Source organism: Ctenocephalides felis, unplaced genomic scaffold (assembly GCF_003426905.1).
Source record: "Ctenocephalides felis isolate EL2017-DRISC unplaced genomic scaffold, ASM342690v1 CF-g0.4_SCAFFOLD_02140, whole genome shotgun sequence".
Taxonomy (NCBI): Eukaryota; Metazoa; Arthropoda; class Insecta; order Siphonaptera; family Pulicidae; genus Ctenocephalides; species Ctenocephalides felis.
This window is the reverse complement of record NW_020538294.1, coordinates 2918-24570: the sequence shown is the minus strand read 5'-3', so window position 1 is coordinate 24570 and position 21653 is coordinate 2918. Positions and strand designations below refer to the sequence as shown.

At 33.3% G+C, this 21653-nt stretch overlaps 2 protein-coding genes and 1 long non-coding RNA gene across 3 annotated transcripts; 1 reads left to right on the top strand and 2 right to left on the bottom strand.

The window, feature by feature from the left end:
• Nucleotides 1-8613: 8613 nt before the first annotated feature.
• On the bottom strand, nucleotides 8614-9474 carry LOC113380442. The gene has a single exon (XM_026619681.1). The coding sequence runs from the start codon at nucleotides 9472-9474 to the stop codon at nucleotides 8614-8616; it is 861 nt and encodes a 286-aa protein (XP_026475466.1).
• Nucleotides 9475-9729: 255 nt separating this feature from the next.
• Nucleotides 9730-14826, top strand: LOC113380441. The gene is made up of 2 exons (XM_026619680.1): nucleotides 9730-10114; nucleotides 11906-14826. The coding sequence occupies exons 1-2, from the start codon at nucleotides 9730-9732 to the stop codon at nucleotides 14824-14826; spliced, it is 3306 nt and encodes a 1101-aa protein (XP_026475465.1).
• Nucleotides 14827-20062: 5236 nt separating this feature from the next.
• On the bottom strand, nucleotides 20063-20450 carry LOC113380440. The gene is made up of 3 exons (XR_003367409.1): nucleotides 20424-20450; nucleotides 20221-20275; nucleotides 20063-20119 (listed from the first exon to the last, which is right to left on the bottom strand). It is a non-coding gene; the product is annotated as an uncharacterized LOC113380440 (long non-coding RNA).
• Between the last annotated feature and the right edge of the window lie 1203 nt (nucleotides 20451-21653).

Here is a 21653-nt window from a genome sequence, read left to right as displayed (position 1 = left end):
ATTAAATATAGTAAAGGTCCTAACTATGAATTTTAACTCTGTTATGTCTTTAGCTTGCTGATGATGGTTGATAGCTCCAGTATTGTTTATATCTTGTTGTAGTTGGCTATTTTGACGAGCAGTTACAGCGAATGAAATTCTGGGTTTAACTGTGTTTGAGATGATAGGATTAGAGGAGGAAGGAGGATTTGTTTGTTTAGGACGCAGGGGAGGATATCTGCGAGAGTACATTTCCTGATAGACTTTGCATCCTTTGTAATTGGCTGTATGGCCTTGCATAGGACACACTTTACGTTTTTATTGTTACGATCGGTCCAACTGCAGTCTTTTGTGAGATGATGATAGCCGGCACATTTCACGCAGCGCGGTTTCAGATTACAGTAAGTTCTAGTATGACCGTTTCTTTGGCAATTAACACATTGGACTATTGATTTACTTGGATTCTTAGGCTCGATGTTCACTTTAGTTCGGCAAATAAATTCGATTTTGTAAGTTTCTTTGTTGTTGGGATTTTGTTCCAATTCGACAAGAAACATGTGCAGAGGAGCCTTAGTAAACCTGTGTTTTATGTTAGTGATTCGCATTACTTTGTGACCATGAGTTGTTATTTCTGTGGCGATATCTTCAATTTCTGTGCTGGAGTGTGAGTTCCTAACGACGACCTTAAACAAACGTGCCGATTTGCACTGAAATGAATACATTTCGGTATTTTTTTCTTTTAGTAATTTGAGAATTTTATTATAAGTTTCAGCGTCTGTGAGGGTGACTTTGACCTGCGTATTGTTGATTAATTGTATATTATATTTTCCTGGCGCATTTACACTTAATAATTCTGTGAGGGGATTGATATTTTCAACACCATGAACAAAGATGGGTGGCGGTTTTGGAATAGGAATCACTACTATTTTAGTCTTTTTATTTGAAAACTCGCCATTTTTTTTAATAGGAACAAAACATTTTCGACTTTATCTCCCCCAATTCCAAAATTGACAGCATTAAAAGTTCCAAATTAGCACAAATTTGCAATTGGAAAGTTTCCGATGAGTGTCACTTCGTGGTATATTTTATACCGTTTTAAGTTATTTTGATGTTTTTGACTCCGAGTGTTATTTGTCCTTGAAGTAGGGACCGTGCATTTATTTATCGTTGCAGAGTTTTCGGACATAGTAAATAACTATAATAATAAATGAGCAATTTAATTTCTAATACAAACCACCTTATAATTCTGATAATTCAATGTTTTATGTAAAGATATCTTCATCAGAATTCTGATATAAACAGGCACAAATTTGTAAATTATTATAGTAACTTACAGAATCTCGGGGATGTCTGCACAAAATTCTAAATTATCATCTAATACTAACTATTATCTTAATTATTACTATATTGTCTAAGCTTATTATAATAGCTTACAGAAACTCGAGGAAGCGAGATAATTGCTTCGTGGTGGCTTCCTACCGCACTAGATATTTCATTCGTGAACTGAGCCGCCCCAGCTTGCTACATCGTTCAGGGACTAAAATAATAATACTATCATAACTTATTGCTAAGTATATTTACTAATGTATTTATATAATATTATATAAATTTAATATTGCATTATCAACATAAATTTTAAGATGTATGCACTCAATGTTTTTCAATAAATTGAAAAATAAATCTATATATATTTTATGACAGCGGAGCCACCGTTTTCCACTCCGCCTTAAACTCTTCAGATATTTTAGTTAAAATTTCTCCAACTACTTGGAGCTCGCAATTTGCCATAAGATATTCTTCTGAATCGTCTGAGTCTTCGATATAAATTATGCCATCAAAAGGAAAATATCTTTTTTCCTGATGATTATGGGCAGTCTCAATATGTTTGGATTTAGATGCCAAACCTTGAAACCACCTCCTCCGGCAATAAATGCATGCAATTATTTTAGATTTACATTCATCCCACTGATGCCATTTCATACGGCTCACAAGACCCGTCACAAAATTGCACTCATGACATTTAAATGGATACTCTCCCTCGGCCTTTCTTCGTTTGATAAACTTTATAAAATTTATGTAATCATTTTCATAGTTCACGGTTATGAAATCGAGATCCTTTTTCTTGGCGCTGTATAGTGCAGTTTTACTCATCTTGAAAAATGACTCACCCTGTCAAATTAGAATAATACCTGATTTGCTGTTCTCTATACTGTTATCTGTTACTACTGATATCACACTGCAAACTGAATATGTTTCTCCGTATCAATAGTTAAGTTAGATTATTTATCATAATCTATACGTATAAGCTGATATTAATTTTAATGTGTTCCAAATTAGATTCGTTAAAATTTTTATACTTGATTGTGCACTTGATTGCCCCAAAAAGATGCAATTAAATAAAGATTATTAGTGAATGAATATTGATAAAATATTAAAACCTGATAAATTATTTAAATTGTCGCTTTCTAGAAGTTGAAGTTTCGGAAGAGGTTTTCTTGTTATCGAAAATACTATGAATAGTCCTAAAATGTTTTCGAATTGAGCTAGTACTTCCTCCACGTACTTCAGTTGTTTCTTGCAAAAATTGCATTCAGCGATATCAACCGATGTTTTTTTTAAGCTAACACCAAACTGAACTTCGTTGATTCATGATTAATTTGTTGTCGGTATAAAAAGATAAATAAGTTTGACAAAATACACGAAATTATAAAATCGCAATTTTAGCAAATCATGTGAAATTGATAAATATAAAAAATTAATGAAAATAAATTGTGAAAGCATAACTTCTAAGCCTGTAAAAAGTATATTTCTCTAGGCAAAGTAATCCTGCGGTATATTACGATAGTTAATGTGCAAAAAACACAACGCGACCGGCGCAAACAATGTGCCCATAGATAAGAATATGCCTTTATAACTCAATTTCGAGCGTCCTCGATGGACTTCAGCTAGTTTCGTATAGTGTTGTCCGACCTTACGCTAGGTCAATGAGGGTGTGAATAATAAAGCAATTGCGCTTGTTTATTGAAGTTATACTACTAATGCAACAGCTCAAAAAGTTGCGCGATTTGAATTCCATTTTAATTGAAAAAAAATCACTATTCCATTTAATTATTTGATTTAAAAAAATGCAAGCTTTATTTTGCTTCAAGGTACCAACAATTATCAAGTTTCAAGATAGTAAAAATTTTGCCAGTGGAAGACTACTGAAGTAAATATCCACTGTAATGTTTCTACCGGTTCCTTTATGCGGTACCTCTAAGTGCCACATCTATCCACCATACTTTAATTCCGGGTTTAATTTAGCGGGGTTTAACGGAATATACTAATAATGAATGAATTTAGTTGTACTTTGATATGGATAAAGTTGCTTGTGGATTGTCAAGTTTTCTGTTGGCTTATAATGTTTTACTAAAAACTATTCAACATTGTCCAAATGCCTCGTATTGGAGCAGCTTTATCACTTTTCAAGTATTAGCATCATTAAATCATAACAATGTAACCGCCACGTGCACAAAAAAACAAATGGAAGTTATCATCTAATTGTAGACTCCTAGAATTTTTGAGAGACTTTCTAGAATAATTTAATGTACTCCATGTATAAGAAGTATTATCTAAATTTTCCTTTTTATTTACTCGATTCAAAACAAGATTACATTGATAAAACTGAATATTTGCGATAGTGTTTCAATGTAATTTGCTAAAACCAATTATATACGGTCAGAAAAACTTATCAAAACTTTATTTGTCGAAAATTCAACTGAAGATGAGTGAAACAATACTCTTATGCCACAATGTTTTAATGGAAATCCTATCAAGGTAATACTTGCCATTAAAGTATCACCAGGTTGTTACCAGTGGTGCACCATGTAGAGAACTCAAAATCCAAAAATATTAGTAGAATACTAGAATTGTAAGAGGCAACATCAAATTATACATCTTGAATTAAAAGAAAATAAAGTTTTTGAATTAAGAACATAAGCTGAAAGATATTTACTGCCCTGTAATTTAATTTAATTAAATATATTAAATTTAAATAATTGTTTCTTTTCAAATTTCTTATTTTTATTTGGTAGAGTTTTGCATGCCAATCCAGCACATAAAAAGCATAACTAATATTTTAGTAAATCTAGAACATTGTTAGAAAGTGACATTTTTTAAATTATTTTTATATCGTCCGGATGTTACCTATAATTTTATTTGTTCATGAGTTTCTTGTTAAGCAAAAATAAATGTACAAGCGCGTTAGTAAGTCAGTATGTATTATATTGTAAATTTTAAAGTGTCGGTAGTTTTCTTGAATTGTGATTTTTTTTGAAATCAATGTTGTGATAATAAAACTAAATAATGTGTGATTTATTCCTTGAATATGTAAAATTAGTTAAAATATATAGCAGTCATGAAGAAACTTTATTTGTTAAATGCTAACAAAACACATTTGGAAATAAAATAAATCATAGGAGATGTTACGATAATAGATTATGGTAATAGGAATATTATAAATGGAATGATAAATTATTACGTACATGAAACAAAAGATAATGACTGAATTGAAATAAAAGCACTGTTATTGAGGTTCAACAATAACTGACGAATGATAATATAGGAACCAAATTGCAATTCTATTGGAACCAGAACAATTAAGTATTTCTAGATGGGAAACAAAATAGTAAGCAATGTGAGTAATATTTACAATAATGACTCATTTCTTTTAAAATGAAAGATGATATAAATATTTGAAAAAAGCAAATTTTGCAACATGAGCATAAAACATGTCATGGAAGGAATTGAATTTGATTTGAGGATTTAGTGTATAAAACACGGTATTTTATGTACATTTTCGATTTTGATTTATAAATTATGATTATCAAATAAGATGCCATCTTACTGAACTTTATGGCTGAAGATAATTATAATATTCTTGCTCTAATTGTTGAAAAGTCACACATGACTATGAAAAGGAAAATTTGATTTGTAATGTTTATTGTGATGCCAATGATTTGATGGGTTTATTGTGCCATACTATTTGAAACATCTCAATTGTTAGTTTCAATCCAGTCAAAGACATTCGTGTCTCTATCTTTATGATTGTCAACTACTCAAAGTAGTTTTCGACCACATAGAAAAAACCGCCCTGGATTTATCACATGAACGAGATATCAAATTTGAGGCGGATGCAAAGTATGAATACTTCATACTTCATGAGTTTTTTTGTTTAATTTGGAACTATTTGGCTACTACATGATTTTTCTTCGTAAATCAATACCATATGTTGAATAAAATGATCGCCGCATAAACAATTTTGATATTCAATAATTTTGAGATATTTATCACCAAATTTGTTACATTTATATGAAGGAAATTGAAACATGTCATTCAGCATGCATATTATAAGAAAAACTAACACAAACGAACAGAATAAAATCAATTTGCACTCGAAATCGATATTAAGAATTTCTATTGATATTTGCAAATATTAAGAAACTCTCGAAGAATAATTTATTCTTAATGCAATAAATTATATTTAACTAATTTTTAATATTCAATGATAAGCACATGTAACTTGTAGGTTGAACTTGCAAGATATAACATATTCTTTGTTTTTCGTTAGTACTAAGATTTTGGAAACTACAAACGCTCAAATACATTTTTACAATACATACATATGTTTCAATGTGGTAACTTTAAAATGAATGTAAAATTATGAAAATCAATTTAATAATATAATTATAGTTGCTAATAGCACATAATATCGCTGTAATGATATATGTAAAACACGTTTCTTATAATTTTACTTACTTTTTTTTATTTGCCACTATAATAAATCTATACATATTTAACGTCGCATAAGATTTATTTTTGAACATACAAGAGACTGCGGATGTAATTGGTTAAGTTTCTATTTCTATCTTAGAAACAAAAATACTTAATTTATATTTTTTAGTTCCATATATGTTTCATACAAACAATGTAATGCTCAAGTTTTAGATTCATATTTTATCTAATTATGCTTTTTTATGAGGTACCATGTAAACTCTGGTCGAATATTTTATTTTTTATATCAATATGATTTATACGTTTTGAAAAAGGGAATGATTTCTACATGTACCTGCACCACTTTTCTTTCAATTTTATGTGACATGGCTTTTGACGTAAACAAATTACATATATCTAGTAACGGTTTCGGAGCAAAAAAGCTTCATACGAAAATTTCTCTAAACAAAACTATTTTTGTTGAAGAGTATCAGCAGCTGATTTATATTTTTCAGGTTTTATAAGGGAATGTTGTCTGTATGTTTCTTAGAATAGTATACGTTTCGAGTGTTGGTTTGACTCATCTTCAGGGCTACATTTTCAAAACAATTATGATAATCAATGCTAAAATTTTTTTTCTTATTTTTTTATAAAATTAAATAATTTTATTCTGCAATCTGTTTCTTATAAACAATAAGCAGAGACTGCTAACTAACAAATTTGTTATACACAAATGAACACTGATATGCACGGATTTTTGCTTAAGAAATTAATACAAAAACATGAAAATACAACAATTAATACAACAAATTATATTGCACAAAATTTTACGTATATTCATGTAGCACGACGCAGAACCAGGTGAGCTGGTCAAACCCCGGTGGAGCCGGTGAAGCACCGGCAGAGACTACTACGGGCCGCCTAGAGTCACGGAGAGCGTAAAAGTTATATTCGATGACTTCGAATTGGATCTCATCGTTGGCAGTCACTTCGCTTCATTTGTTTTCATTTACTAGATTTGGGTCGCAAAAACTTCTTATAACATCGTCGAAGTAACATTCGCCGTTTTACATCTTTATCACAATATACAGATCTGCTTGATGTATTGAATTATTATTCTGGTTGATAAGCAGATCATGATGTTATGAATACTATTTAATTCTAGTTACTTGCACGAATTTTTCCAACAATTTTTTATAAATGAATAACTCGTTGTTATCCTTCAGACACATTTCTAGTATATTCAATTTCTCCACCGTCTTCAATGGCAAGATCAAGTCAATCTCCTTATGCAAACATTTCAAGTAAAGATACTAATCCAAATTAAGACATTTATTAATTGATTTCTTAATAATAAAATATATATTAACAAGTTGAGTTGTGATCCACTATCGTGGATATCCATATTCCCTCTTCGTTGACATGGACCACTTTGGGAATCACTTGTTCTAGACGAACCAATATTAAGATGAAGCAGCTCTGCTTACATTGTTGTAAAATTACAATTATTTTCGCATTTGATAAGTGATAATTCTGAATTTAGTTCATGTTCATACCATGAATTATATTCCACTTACTACTATATAATTTCATTTAGTGTTATTTAATAAACAGTATGCATTTTTGATTGTCCCCAACAATAACTATCGATCTGTTGGGGAGAAATTACTTTATGAAAACGTGGAAAGTTATCATTATTATTAACTTCCCGTAGGGCAAGTTATAGTAATTGCAAAAAAATCGAAAATGAAAATTTTTGCATTTCTCGACGTTTCAAAGGTTTCTGAATATTTTGGCATACCTTAGAAAAAATGGATGTATGTGTGTTGATGTTGGGGGGTTTCTCAGCCCCTTTCGAAGTATTTTATACTCCGAGGAATAATAAAAAAATTAAATGTATTCAGAAAACAAAAACTAATTGGAAAACTAATATAAATTAAAAATAAAGTTCTTCTTAATCCGTAATTAATAATAAACTAAAATATATTCTATATAGATTTTATATAAATGAAAAACAAAAATGAACACTAATTAATATTGCATGAAAAAATGTTATCTGTTTGGAAGTCCAAGCCGCGGCAGCTATTTGGTTGGATCTGGAAACATCAGCGTAGTCGGTTGGAAATGTTGAAAGGGAATTCGAACACACTGATAACAAAACAAAAACAACTGGCCGACTTGACACACAATAGAAACTTAATCCACTGATAATACTGAACTGATAACAAACACTGAAAGGAACTGAATGTACTGATTGAATGAATTAAACCGAAATGAATGAAAACCACGGAAAGAATAGACTCGAACACTGATAAGGAACTGAAAGTACTTGAACGAATGAAAGACACGGAAAGAATGAATTTGAATGGTAAAACTATTGCCTGCATCGGCCTTTTTTATCAGTCAGAATTGCCCGATTGCCTAAATTTGAAACGTGTTGTCCAAGTAGAAAAACAAACCTTTTACAGGTCCGACAACCTACACAGGTGCGGCGCAAACATTTTCCCCCGACTAAAAGGTTAGCCTTTTATACTTCTGAAAATACTCGAAATTGGTACATAGTGAACCTCATGATTAGGAAGGATAGAATTGCCAAAATAAATTCAAACTTTCATTCAGAGTAGATCGGTTACGGAAGCCTGACCTCGCGCCAGGGTCCCGCTCTCGCAACCTACCACATTCACACAATCTAGATTGCGGAAGTTTTATTTTCGCGCCAGGGTCTAGATTTTTGGACATTTACAAGAATCTTCCAGAGACTATGAGGGATGTTCTCATCGCCCTGGAGATTGAAAATTTGGCAAAACTATATATAGAAGCAAATATATCATGAGATAGAAAAGTTTTTTTTTTTTTTTTTGAAATGAATAATTCAGATATAAACTATTGAAGAGGTAGGGGGCATAGTTTGACAACAGGCCGCTTGATTAGGGTATTTCCCGTTTTTACCAATGCTACTCGAACCACTCCATCGGAGCCCGGAAAAACCTCTTCAACTCTTCCCAACCCCCAATGGAGCGGACGCGCATTCTCTTGTTTTACAACTACCAAATCACCCTTTTTAATAGGATTAGTGACTGTATTCCATTTCTGTCGGACCTGTAGCTCGGTTAGATATTCCACATTCCATCGCTTCCAGTAAGAAGCGACAATATGATCTAACAATTGTTTTCTTTTAGTCAAATTCAAGTTTTCATAGTCAACGGGCAAATCCGACAGAGGCTCTTGCATTAAAAAGTGCGCAGGCGTAAGAGGCTGAGGGTCCGACGGATCATTGCTCAGCCAACATAACGGTCTTGAATTCAGTAAGGCTTCGATTTGATTGAGGACTGTATTAAACTCTTCGTAGGATAAAATTTGCAACCCTATAACTTTAAACAAATGGGTCTTCACTGATTTAATATTCGCCTCCCATATACCTCCAAAATGTGGGGCAAACGGTGGATTAAATTTCCATTGAATATCATGCAAAACCAATAATTCATTGAAACGCTTTTTATACTCTTCGGAATTTAGGAGAAGGAATAAGGAATCAAGAGTATTTTTGGCTCCTATAAAATTGGTTCCACGATCGGAGTAAATACATTTAATAGGACCACGCCGGGCTAGGAATCGTTTCAAGCAATCTAAAAATGTATCGCTTGTTAAATCTGAAGCTAATTCGAGATGTATCGCCTTAGTGGCTAAACAGATGAACAAGCATATATAAGCCTTGTAGGTTCGAGCGCCTCTGTGACGACTCATGGAGATATTGAAGGGGCCTGCATAATTTGTGGCTAAGCCGTATTAGGGCTCTAGTAATGAATTTCCAATACGGACCGTGTTGATGTTGGGGGGTTTCTCAACCCCTTTCGAAGTATTTTATACTCCGAGGAATAATAAAAAAATTAAATGTATTCAGAAAACAAAAACTAATTGGAAAACTAATATTGGTCCTTCGAGCCGGATCCTAATTATTATTAGGATTAATTGGGTGTATACAGAAAACAAAAATATATAATGGGGCCTAAAATCGATATTGGTGCAGAAATTGTACGTCTAACCGCCAAAAGAGAGACGTACTTCTCAATTGTGCAAGAAACGTACGATCTATCACAACAGATTGATGTACCATCAAACAAGACACAATTTCTCGAAAATTTATACATTTCTGAAAATGCTCGTGAACAATTCATTCAATTGTGTGATGAAATAAACAAATTAAAATATTTAGATAATCCTAGTTTTATTCCGGAATATTCTGCAATAAAGGCCCTTGAAACGATGTACGCCAAAATAAAACACGCTGAGAAATTATTAGAGAATAAAAATGTGCATAGTTCTTCAATTAAAGACGTTGTACCCAAACAACATTTACCGTCCATTGAAGTACCTAAATTCTCAGGTGATATTCAACAATGGCCATTATTCTATGAAACATTTAATTCACTAATTCATGAAAATACCGAGTTAGATAATGTATCAAAATTCCATTTTTTAAAAGGGGCGTTACAGGGTCCGGTATTAAAAATATTTCATTCGATACTACCGACCGCAAATAATTATCAAATTCTTTGGGAAGCGCTCATCAAAAAATACCAAAATAAACGCTACTTAGCCACAAATTATTTCAAACAACTATTATCATTCAAAACCATTTCATCTGGACAAATAAATTCATTCCTTGAAAAATTCGATACCGCGGTGCAAGCGCTCTCCCAATTGAATATTCCCGACGCCTATGATTTCCTTATTACGTCACTAGCATTCTCGAAACTCGATCCGTTGTTACAAGAAAAATTCGAGCATTTTTATCAAGGTGAGTTTCCCAAATATCAAGACCTCCTGCATTTTCTTCAAAAATCACAACAGGCAAAAAATCAAGTATATGGTATGAGCAACAATTTCACTAATGACAAACCCAATTACAAAAACACAAAAATTAGCCGGTCATTTTTGTTAAAAAATAAATATGATAACCATTGCTTTGTGTGTCGGGAACAACACAGAGTGTTTACTTGTTCGAAATTTCTTTCATTGAATATACCTGATCGGCGATCCCTTATTCAAAAATTAAACTTATGCGACAATTGTTTGGGTCATAAGATAACGACTACATGTCGATCGAATAAAACCTGTTTATTATGTAACGAACGACATCACTCGCTATTGCATACTGGCAGCAATTTTGCGAGTACGGATCAAAATAATCTTTCTAACTCAAAATCAAATAGTACGGTTTTATGCGCATTTAATCAAAACAAAATTGCACATCATATTACCATATTGCCGACAGCAGTAGTAAAAGTTACTACTAGAAAAGAAAACATTTTATTACGTACAATTATTGATTCGGGAAGCGATAGAAATTTTGTGTCATTAAATTGGTGCAAAAAGGCTGATTTACAAATTCTTCCAATATCAACCCAAGTGATCGGGTTAGGCAATTCGTCACATAAAGTTATTGGATTAGTTAATTTCACTTTGAAATCTTTAATCGATTCTTATCAGTTATCGGTCTGTGCATACGTAGTACACGAGATAGTGGGAAAGCAACCACAAATTACCATTCCGATTTCATCCATCAAAACATTTCTGAATTATCCTTTAGCGGATCCTAACTTTCATACACCCCAGGAGGTCGACGGAATTTTGGGTTGCGATGTTTTTGGCGAAATTCTTGGCACTAATCAGGTTAAAAATGATAAAGGATTACCTGTGGCCCTAGAAACCCGGTTGGGTTATCTAATATTAGGTTCCATTCCTGATTTATATGAAAATACCGGCACTTCTACTAATTTATGTAATGTTTCAGATTCAGATTTTCATTTACAAATGAATAAATTCTTACAATTAGAAGACATTCCCGAAATAATCCCCTCTTCTAACGATGATTTATGCGAAAATCATTTTACTACAACTACTACGCGATCTCCAGATGGACGATATGTAGTAGCGCTGCCTTTTAAAAGTGAAGGCAGGAATTTATACAAATCATTTCATTTAGCCTTAAAGCGATACCAAATGCTTGAAAATAAATTTTTGAAATATCCCGAATTTCATAAAAAATATGCCGCCGTTATAGAAGATTACCTGACTCAAAACCAATTATCCTTTGTCGATTATTGTCCGGTAGATCAGGAAGTCGATGATTTTATTAAAATAAAAAATGGATATTATATTCCACATTTTGCAGTCGAAAAAGAAAGTTCCTCCACGCCTTTACGCGTTGTGTTTGATGCATCTGCGAAAAATTCAGAATTCACTTCCTTGAACGAAATTTTGCATGTTGGTCCTAAATTACAAACCGACATTTGTTCAATCCTTCTAAATTTTCGTTTCGGGCCTATAGCATTAACAGCTGATATCAAACAAATGTATCGTAATATTTGGGTTCGTAAACAAGATAGAAAATATCAAAAAATCTTATGGAGACCGTTTCCCGATGCACCCATTGGCATCTATGAATTAAATACTGTAACTTTTGGTCTATCGTCATCTCCCTTTCAAGCTATCAGAACCATCAAACAACTTTCCCGAGACGAATGTTCCAAATATTCTCAATCTATTTCTAGAATTCTTGAGAACGATGTCTATATTGATGATGTGGTTACAAGTATCGACTCCTTGGATAGCGCTAAAACCATTTGCGAAGGTTTGCAGACTGTATTATCGTCTGGTGGTTTTGAATTAAAAAAGTGGGAATCTAATAATTCTAATCTGCGTAAACTTTTTCCTGATTCTGATGTACAAAATAAACATTTCTCTAAATCGGATTTTCAAATGGAATCTTCTACAAAGGTATTAGGATTAAAATGGGATCCCTTATCAGATAATTTTTCATTCGAAATAAAGCTTACGTGGAGAAAATGGACAAAGAGACAACTTCTTTCAGTAATAGCGCGAATCTGGGATCCTCTGGGTTTCCTAACTCCGATAGTTGTTAAGATAAAAATATTATTGAAAAAAATTTGGACATTAAAAATCGATTGGGATGAGGAATTACCATCATTTATTATTACATCATGGTTAGCCGTATATTCCGAATTAGAGCATCTTAATAACTATCAGATTCCGCGTTATCTCGAAACGTCAAAACAAAACAAATGTACATTATTTGGTTTCGCGGATAGCTCAGAGCAAGCGTATGGAGCGGTAGTTTATATTAAATCTCTTGGCAATCCGAATTTCTTATTGATTTCAAAATCACGAGTAACACCGATTAAAAACCAAACATTAGCCAGGCTTGAACTTTGTGCCTGTCATTTACTGTCAAAACTTCAGAATTTTATATTAACGAATAACCAACATAGTATAGATTTTGATTCCATTTACTGTTTTTCCGATTCTATGATTGTCCTTCACTGGTTAGCAGGACCGGCTACTCGTTGGAAAACATTTGTAGTCAATAGGGTAACAAAAATACGGGATCTCATTCCTAATGCACAATGGCTTCATATTCCTTCTAATCAAAATGCAGCCGATTGTGTTTCTCGAGGTCTTCGACCTAAGGATTTTATCCAACATAAGAATTGGTTGTTTGGGCCGGATTGGTTAAACGGTCCTATATCAACTTGGCCTGCAAAAACGGTTGAACCTTCCGGAGATATTGATCAAGAAAGAAAAGCTAACGTTCTATTAGTAAAGAGTGTCATACCATCGATCAATCCTTTATATGAATTAACGCAAAAATTTTCTAATTGGTGCAAACTTGTAAGAATTTTCGCTTATATATTGAAGTTTTGTAAAATTATAACAAATCGAAACCGACTTTTGACTTCAGATTTGAAACAAGCCGAGGTAATTATTATTCGTTTAGTCCAAGAACATCATTTTCCCGAAGAATTCAAACTATTAACGAACGGAAAGTCTTGTTCGAAGAAGTTTTGCCGACTAAATGTGGTTTTGGATTCTAATAATTGTTTACGCGTTAAAGGTAGATTAGGATTAACAACTAATAACAATCCATTTCTTTTGCCAAAAAAAGACCAAGTAGTAAATTGTCTTATAGATTACTACCATATTAATAATTTACATACTGGATCAAACTTAGTATTATCTTTATTGAGGCAAAAATATTGGATCTTGTCGGCTCGTGCAATAATTCGTAATCGTCTTCACAAGTGTATAACTTGTTTTCGACAGAATCCGAAACCCATTTTTCCATTCATGGGCGACTTACCAGTACCGCGCATAACAGCCAGTAGAGCTTTCCTAAACGTCGGCGTTGATTATGCAGGCCCCTTCAATATCTCCATGAGTCGTCACAGAGGCGCTCGAACCTACAAGGCTTATATATGCTTGTTCATCTGTTTAGCCACTAAGGCGATACATCTCGAATTAGCTTCAGATTTAACAAGCGATACATTTTTAGATTGCTTGAAACGATTCCTAGCCCGGCGTGGTCCTATTAAATGTATTTACTCCGATCGTGGAACCAATTTTATAGGAGCCAAAAATACTCTTGATTCCTTATTCCTCCTCCTAAATTCCGAAGAGTATAAAAAGCGTTTCAATGAATTATTGGTTTTGCATGATATTCAATGGAAATTTAATCCACCGTTTGCCCCACATTTTGGAGGTATATGGGAGGCGAATATTAAATCAGTGAAGACCCATTTGTTTAAAGTTATAGGGTTGCAAATTTTATCCTACGAAGAGTTTAATACAGTCCTCAATCAAATCGAAGCCTTACTGAATTCAAGACCGTTATGTTGGCTGAGCAATGATCCGTCGGACCCTCAGCCTCTTACGCCTGCGCACTTTTTAATGCAAGAGCCTCTGTCGGATTTGCCCGTTGACTATGAAAACTTGAATTTGACTAAAAGAAAACATTTGTTAGATCATATTGTCGCTTCTTACTGGAAGCGATGGAATGTGGAATATCTAACCGAGCTACAGGTCCGACAGAAATGGAATACAGTCACTAATCCTATTAAAAAGGGTGATTTGGTAGTTGTAAAACAAGAGAATGCGCGTCCGCTCCATTGGGGGTTGGGAAGAGTTGAAGAGGTTTTTCCGGGCTCCGATGGAGTGGTTCGAGTAGCATTGGTAAAAACGGGAAATACCCTAATCAAGCGGCCTGTTGTCAAACTATGCCCCCTACCTCTTCAATAGTTTATATCTGAATTATTCATTTCAAAAAAAAAAAAAAAACTTTTCTATCTCATGATATATTTGCTTCTATATATAGTTTTGCCAAATTTTCAATCTCCAGGGCGATGAGAACATCCCTCATAGTCTCTGGAAGATTCTTGTAAATGTCCAATAATCTAGACCCTGGCGCGAAAATAAAACTTCCGCAATCTAGATTGTGTGAATGTGGTAGGTTGCGAGAGCGGGACCCTGGCGCGAGGTCAGGCTTCCGTAACCGATCTACTCTGAATGAAAGTTTGAATTTATTTTGGCAATTCTATCCTTCCTAATCATGAGGTTCACTATGTACCAATTTCGAGTATTTTCAGAAGTATAAAAGGCTAACCTTTTAGTCGGGGGAAAATGTTTGCGCCGCACCTGTGTAGGTTGTCGGACCTGTAAAAGGTTTGTTTTTCTACTTGGACAACACGTTTCAAATTTAGGCAATCGGGCAATTCTGACTCATAAAAAGGCCGATGCAGGCAATAGTTTTACCTTTCAAATTTATTCATTCGGTTCCTTTCATTCGTTCAGGTACTTTCAGTTCCCTTCAGTGTTCGAGTCGTTTCATTCGGTGCCTTTCATTCGTTCAAGTACTTTCAGTTCCTTATCAGTGTTCGAGTCTATTCTTTCCGGGGTTTTCATTCATTTCGGTTTATTCATTCAATCAGTACATTCAGTTCCTTTCAGTGTTTGTTATCAGTTCAGTATTATCAGTGGATTAAGTTTCTATTGTGTGTCAAGTCGGCCAGTTGTTTTTGTTTTGTTATCAGTGTGTTCGAATTCCCTTTCAACATTTCCAACCGACTACGCTGATGTTTCCAGATCCAACCAAATAGCTGCCGCGGCTTGGACTTCCAAACAGATAACATTTTTTCATGCAATATTAATTAGTGTTCATTTTTGTTTTTCATTTATATAAAATCTATATAGAATATATTTTAGTTTATTATTAATTACGGATTAAGAAGAACTTTATTTTTAATTTATATTAGTTTTCCAATTAGTTTTTGTTTTCTGAATACATTTAATTTTTTTATTATTCCTCGGAGTATAAAATACTTCGAAAGGGGTTGAGAAACCCCCCAACATCAACAATGTGTGTGTGTGTGTGTGTGTGTGTGTATGTATGTGTGTGTATGTATGTGCGTGTATGTATGTGCGGATACAAATTTTCGTCGACGATTTCGGGAACATCGATCAACCGATTTGAATAATTCGAAAAACATTCGATTCGTATTGATAAGGAGACGTGCTGATTAGTTTTTGGTGGAGGCAGGTCTAGCCGTTCCGAAGATACGGGGCAAAAAGTGGCGAAAACGGTAACTCAGTTTTTAAGAGAACGGAGCGTCCGATTTTAATAATTCAAAAAACATTTTACTTGTATTGACAAGGTGAAGAACCGATCAAATTTTCATAAAGGCAGGTCTAGCGGTTTCGGAGATCTAATGAAAAAAGTAAAAAAAAATGCCATTTGGCGGTCAAAAATGATCATTAGACATATGCACATCAAATTATCAGATATTTTATAGAGATTTTAACAATAAGTATAATTTTGGTTTACATTCCTATGGGTTCCGTACCAATGTTTACGCGTTAGACGTCGACGCGGCGCTTACGCGGTTTGATATTTCGTCTTTATGCAGTACGATTGCTTTGAAAAAAAGTTTAGATCTTTCAAAATATGTCAAAATAAAGAAAACATTTTTTTTTCAAAAAAAAAAAATTAAAAAAAAATTAAAAATTATTTTTTTTTAAAAAAAGTAATTTTTTGTCTAATTGTTTGTCCAAAATCTTATTTTTTCGAAGTAAATTTTTTTCAAAATGTTAATCGTTTTTAAAAAAATAATAATTTTTGGTACGGGAAGTTCCAGCAATTTGCCTTAAGGCACGATGCCTTAATTGCCTTAAGACAGAATTCCACTTACAGCTAGTCTTCTATATATATAAAAATAAGTCGGGTTTTCCTGCCTGACGAAATAACTCCAGAACGCACGAACCGATTTCGACAATTTTGCATTCGTTGGAAAGGTCTCGGGCTCCGCAAGGGGTATAGCTAAGAAAATTAGTTGTGCATGGCATCGTGCCTTAATGCAAGCTGCTGGAACTTCACGCACCGTAATTAAAAATTCGAGTAATAAAAATCAATAACTGTTTTAAATAATTTCAAATAGATTATTTTCTATATATATATATATAAAAATAAGTCGGGTTTTCCTTCCTGATGAAATAACTCCAGAACGCACGAACCGATTTCGACAATTTTGCATTCGTTGGAAAGGTCTCGGGCTCCGCAAGGTTTATAGCTAAGAAAATTAGTTGTGCATGACATCGTGCCTTAATGCAAGCTGCTGGATTTTTACGCACCGTAATTAAAAATTCGAGTAATGACATTAGTGAGAATTATCAGAATTATGCTTGGTTAAGTCAACGAGCAATTCTTGCCGCAAAGAATAATGATGTACACGCCCTGAATTTCACCATTCAATCAAAAATTGCTGGCGATTTGGTGACATACCAATGATTCTGACTGGTTTTCCGCTTGACTTCAAACGATTGCAATATCCAGTTCGCCTTGCGTTCGCAATAACATGTCGCAAGGCCAAACGCTTAGTGTTTGCGGGATAAATTTCATATAGATTATTTAGAAAATCATTGTTTTTTACATGGGCAGTTATACGGTGCCTGTTCACGAGTTGGAAAACCATCCGCTTTGTTTGTGTTAACGTCAGACCAAAAAACAAAAATGTGGTTTACCAAAGATCACTTCCATAAATGGGTAATTTGCGGATTCACTTTCATTTACTTAGAGAAGTTCAAATAAAAAACACTTCATTTTTGTAATCAAAATAAATTCGTTACTGTTGTATAATAAAATCAAATTTTTCCTTTTAAAATATAAAACAAAAAAAAATTTCTTCATCTTTCTCACGAAACCATCTGGTGGCGAAACGGAGTTCGTCGGGTTTGCTAGTAATTTATAATATGATCATATTCATGAACACTTAAAATGTTGAATTTTTTGCTACCATATTCAAGTGATGCTAAGTAAGAGTCGATGATTATGTCATCTAACCACTCATTTTCATATAAAGTAAAAAAATTATTCAATTTAATGGCATATTTACCAAAAAATCCTATAGTATACAATATATCCCTATTATACATGAAGGTTTTATATAGAAATGCAAATCTATAGCTACGTTAACAATTATTGTTAGGATACAAACCTATTTTTAGATCTGTACTAGAGTCAGCAGAGTTATTTGATTAAGGAAAAGCATTTTTCCTACATCGGTAAAAATTGACCGGATTATTAGATTTTTTGTTCTATGTTTCCTTTACATCTCTAATATCTACTGTCGTGCTATGGCCCTTATTTAATTTTTCGGTTACTTTATTTACTGTGTTGGTTTTTTCATTTTTTTAAATATTGTTTTCCATGCTTAACTTTTTTTGACTTGCGTCATCAAATGTTCAATTGTATCTATGAAATGTGACGGTTTCATATATTTATTACCATGGCAGATACTGTTCTTTAATGTATTGAAAAATAATTCGACAGCAGTATTTGAATACAAATGTTTTCTGTCATTATCTAGCATTAGACCTGACCATAAAGGTATAATTGGAATATACCTGTCCTTTACATAATTTAGGAAACCTGGAAAGCAAAAACGATTAGTAAATCCTTCTTTCGGCATAATCTTTTCGGCTTCGCATTTAATATGAAGGAAATCTTTATAAAATAGACTATTTCGTAAAAGATCTCGACATGGTTCACGATCATTCATTTCTGAAACATCAGTATCAGTCAAGATTGTCTTGTGTGATACTGAGTCATTATTTTAAAATAGATTTATTTCCTTGATTGCTAAATCTATTTGTACATTATGATATTTGCTACCTAAAATCCACACAATATGAGTGAACATTTTTCGAGCATGGTTTAAATCTCTACATCTTTCACACCCAAATGAAAAATAATTGACCTACAGCTAACGATATTATTTCCTGATTACCATTTGCAAATTCTTTTGCATGATATGACAGTCTCTTTGTGAAATGACTGCAACATAAATGCAATGTTGTTTTCTGTAAAAAATTAAAAATTGTATACTTGGTTACAAAAGTAAATCTTTATTTCTTTAATTCTACAATATATTTATAATATACAAAATAAAATCCCGACTAGCAAGTGTACCGGTCAATTTGATATATAATAATCATATCAGTATATAAATCCCGCCTCTTATATAGGTAACAATTGATTATATAACAGGTACGTTTTTGTGACGATTTGCATGCGGTCGTATGCAGTTGTCTGCAGTCGTCTGCGGTCGTATGCAATCGTATATAGTTGTATGTGTACGAGATGGATCCCGTAACTAACTATTATCATTCAAATATATATATCACTTATTATTATAATCAAAGAAATTTGTATTATTGCAACCTTGGATTAATGCATGAATGCTTGCATAGCTGTGGTGTGTGGAAATTTGCTTTTTCGGTGAAATTGTCATTTCCCGTAACATCATAAGGACTAGATCCACATTGTCGTCGGGATAGAATTTATTTTTCTTCTTTTCTTCAGACTTTGCCTGACGCATGCAAACCTGTGAAGGTAGATTGTATACTTTACCAAAATTTTCATATGATTCAGGAAATTCTGTTATCATATCTTCGAACTGCTCAAGACGACATGCTGCCGGTTTTTGATGTTTAAGTTTTTTTTTTAAATCATCTCTGTCTTTTTCTCTTAGTTCCCTACACATAAGAATTGGATTAGTATCTGTACCATGATTAAGTATACCTTCAGGTATGATTAAAATTTCTTTAATCATTTTTTGATGAGGATCAAATTTAATGTGAGCATTAAATATCATGCAATTTCCAACATCCTTTTCCTCATTTTGATTGCGATTTTGGGACAATGAGCTCTAATATGAGCACTTTTTTTTATTTACTCGTGCATAGCGAAAGTTCAAATCGCAAGGATATATTGCAGCTTTCCTAAAACACTTTAAAAATGCTTCTTTATAAAATTTATTCATTTAACTGTACCATCTACAACATGGAATAAATCCTCAAATTGGAGATCTAAAGAAAATGGCTCATTTTTGTTCGGGATTTTGTCGGTAACACTCATTGATGAGTTATCGATTTTACTATATTCTAAAGCACTATTTGAATCATCAGAAAAATTGCCAATCATCGTGCTTGACAAAACATCCATTTTTGTAACAATATAAGATGGTACAAAGGAAATATTCTAAAAATAAAAAACTAAAATTTAATAAGGCTAAATTAGGATAAGTATAATTATGTAAAAAAATTATTTTGTATCTTATAAATATAATTAATATGCCTCACCTTAATATTGTTATATTATTAACTTGATAACTTGAAAAAGTTTCGCTATAACACCCTAAAACGAAAACATAAAAACTCGTTAAAATAATAATAAGTTATTAATAAATAATATGCCTCACCTTGATAGTGATCTTTATATTATATGTATTAATATTCAAGGCAAAATGCCTTGTGTATCTTATAAATATTATGCCTTGCCTTACCTTAATATATTATTCCGGTCCGCGTGAAAAAACTCTATCTTAATACTACTTCTGTATAATCTTGATTATAAACGCACTGAACGTACTAATTACACTAAATTAATAATATGATTAAATATAAACTATTATTGGAAATTATCAACTACGTTATAATATTATACCAATTGATACGTCTCAGCGCGTTCTCAAATTCCAAATGAGCTAGTCTCGCGACTGCAAGCCTGGCATGGAATCGCACACACACACACAACACACGCGCGCAACCAACCACTTGAGACAAGGAGTGGCGCGCGCTCGCATGTCACGCCTCGCAAGCCTGTCGTAAAATCGCATGCACACAACTCATGCACACAAAAAACTACAACAGCGAGCGAGTGTCGCGCGCACTCATGCTAACGCGTCGATCAGCCACGACCAGCTACGACACTGCGCGAACGTGGTACGGCCTGAGTCGCGCGGGCTTTCGTTAAATCACACACACACACGCAAGCAGCACGCAACAATGCTGCCAATTTTTCAATTGGAGTATATATAAAGTCGAAATGTATTGTTAATGAATAATAAGAAACTCTACACAGTTTATGTAGCTACTCTTCATTAGAAAATTCTTTGAAAATAATAAGAAAAGAGAATAACAAGAAATTCTATACAGTTTATTTCTATACAGTTTATTTTATGTAAAATTCATTAGTGTTTTAATAATGGACGATGCTAAATTAAATTTTTCTTTTGTAAGGTCATTGGCACTTTGGTTGTGGTCAGACTGGCCTCGACTACGACCACCATGGTGGCCTCTGTTGCCTCTGCTGCCGCCTCTGTTGCCTCTGCCTCTGCCGCCTCTGTTGCCTCTGCTACTGCACTGCCTCCTCCTTTTTTATTTACGGCATCGTACCGGGACTAAAGTAATAATATTATAACAACTTATAGCTAAGTATATTTACTAATGTATTTATATAATATTATATAAATGCTACATTACCTTGTCAAGATAAATTTGTAGGCTAACGCCCCTGAGTATTCATCATGATTTTATTGAATAAATCAATAAATATGTTAGCGTCATATGGCATTTCAAACGGCAGCAAAGCCACCGTCTTCCACTCTGCTGGCATTGCTGCCTGAACTTTTTCAGCACTTCTCCAACTGTCTGGAGCTCGCAATCTGCCATAAGAAAAATCATAATGAAAAATTGCTTAAATTTGTATATAAGTTCCTTATATATACTTATAT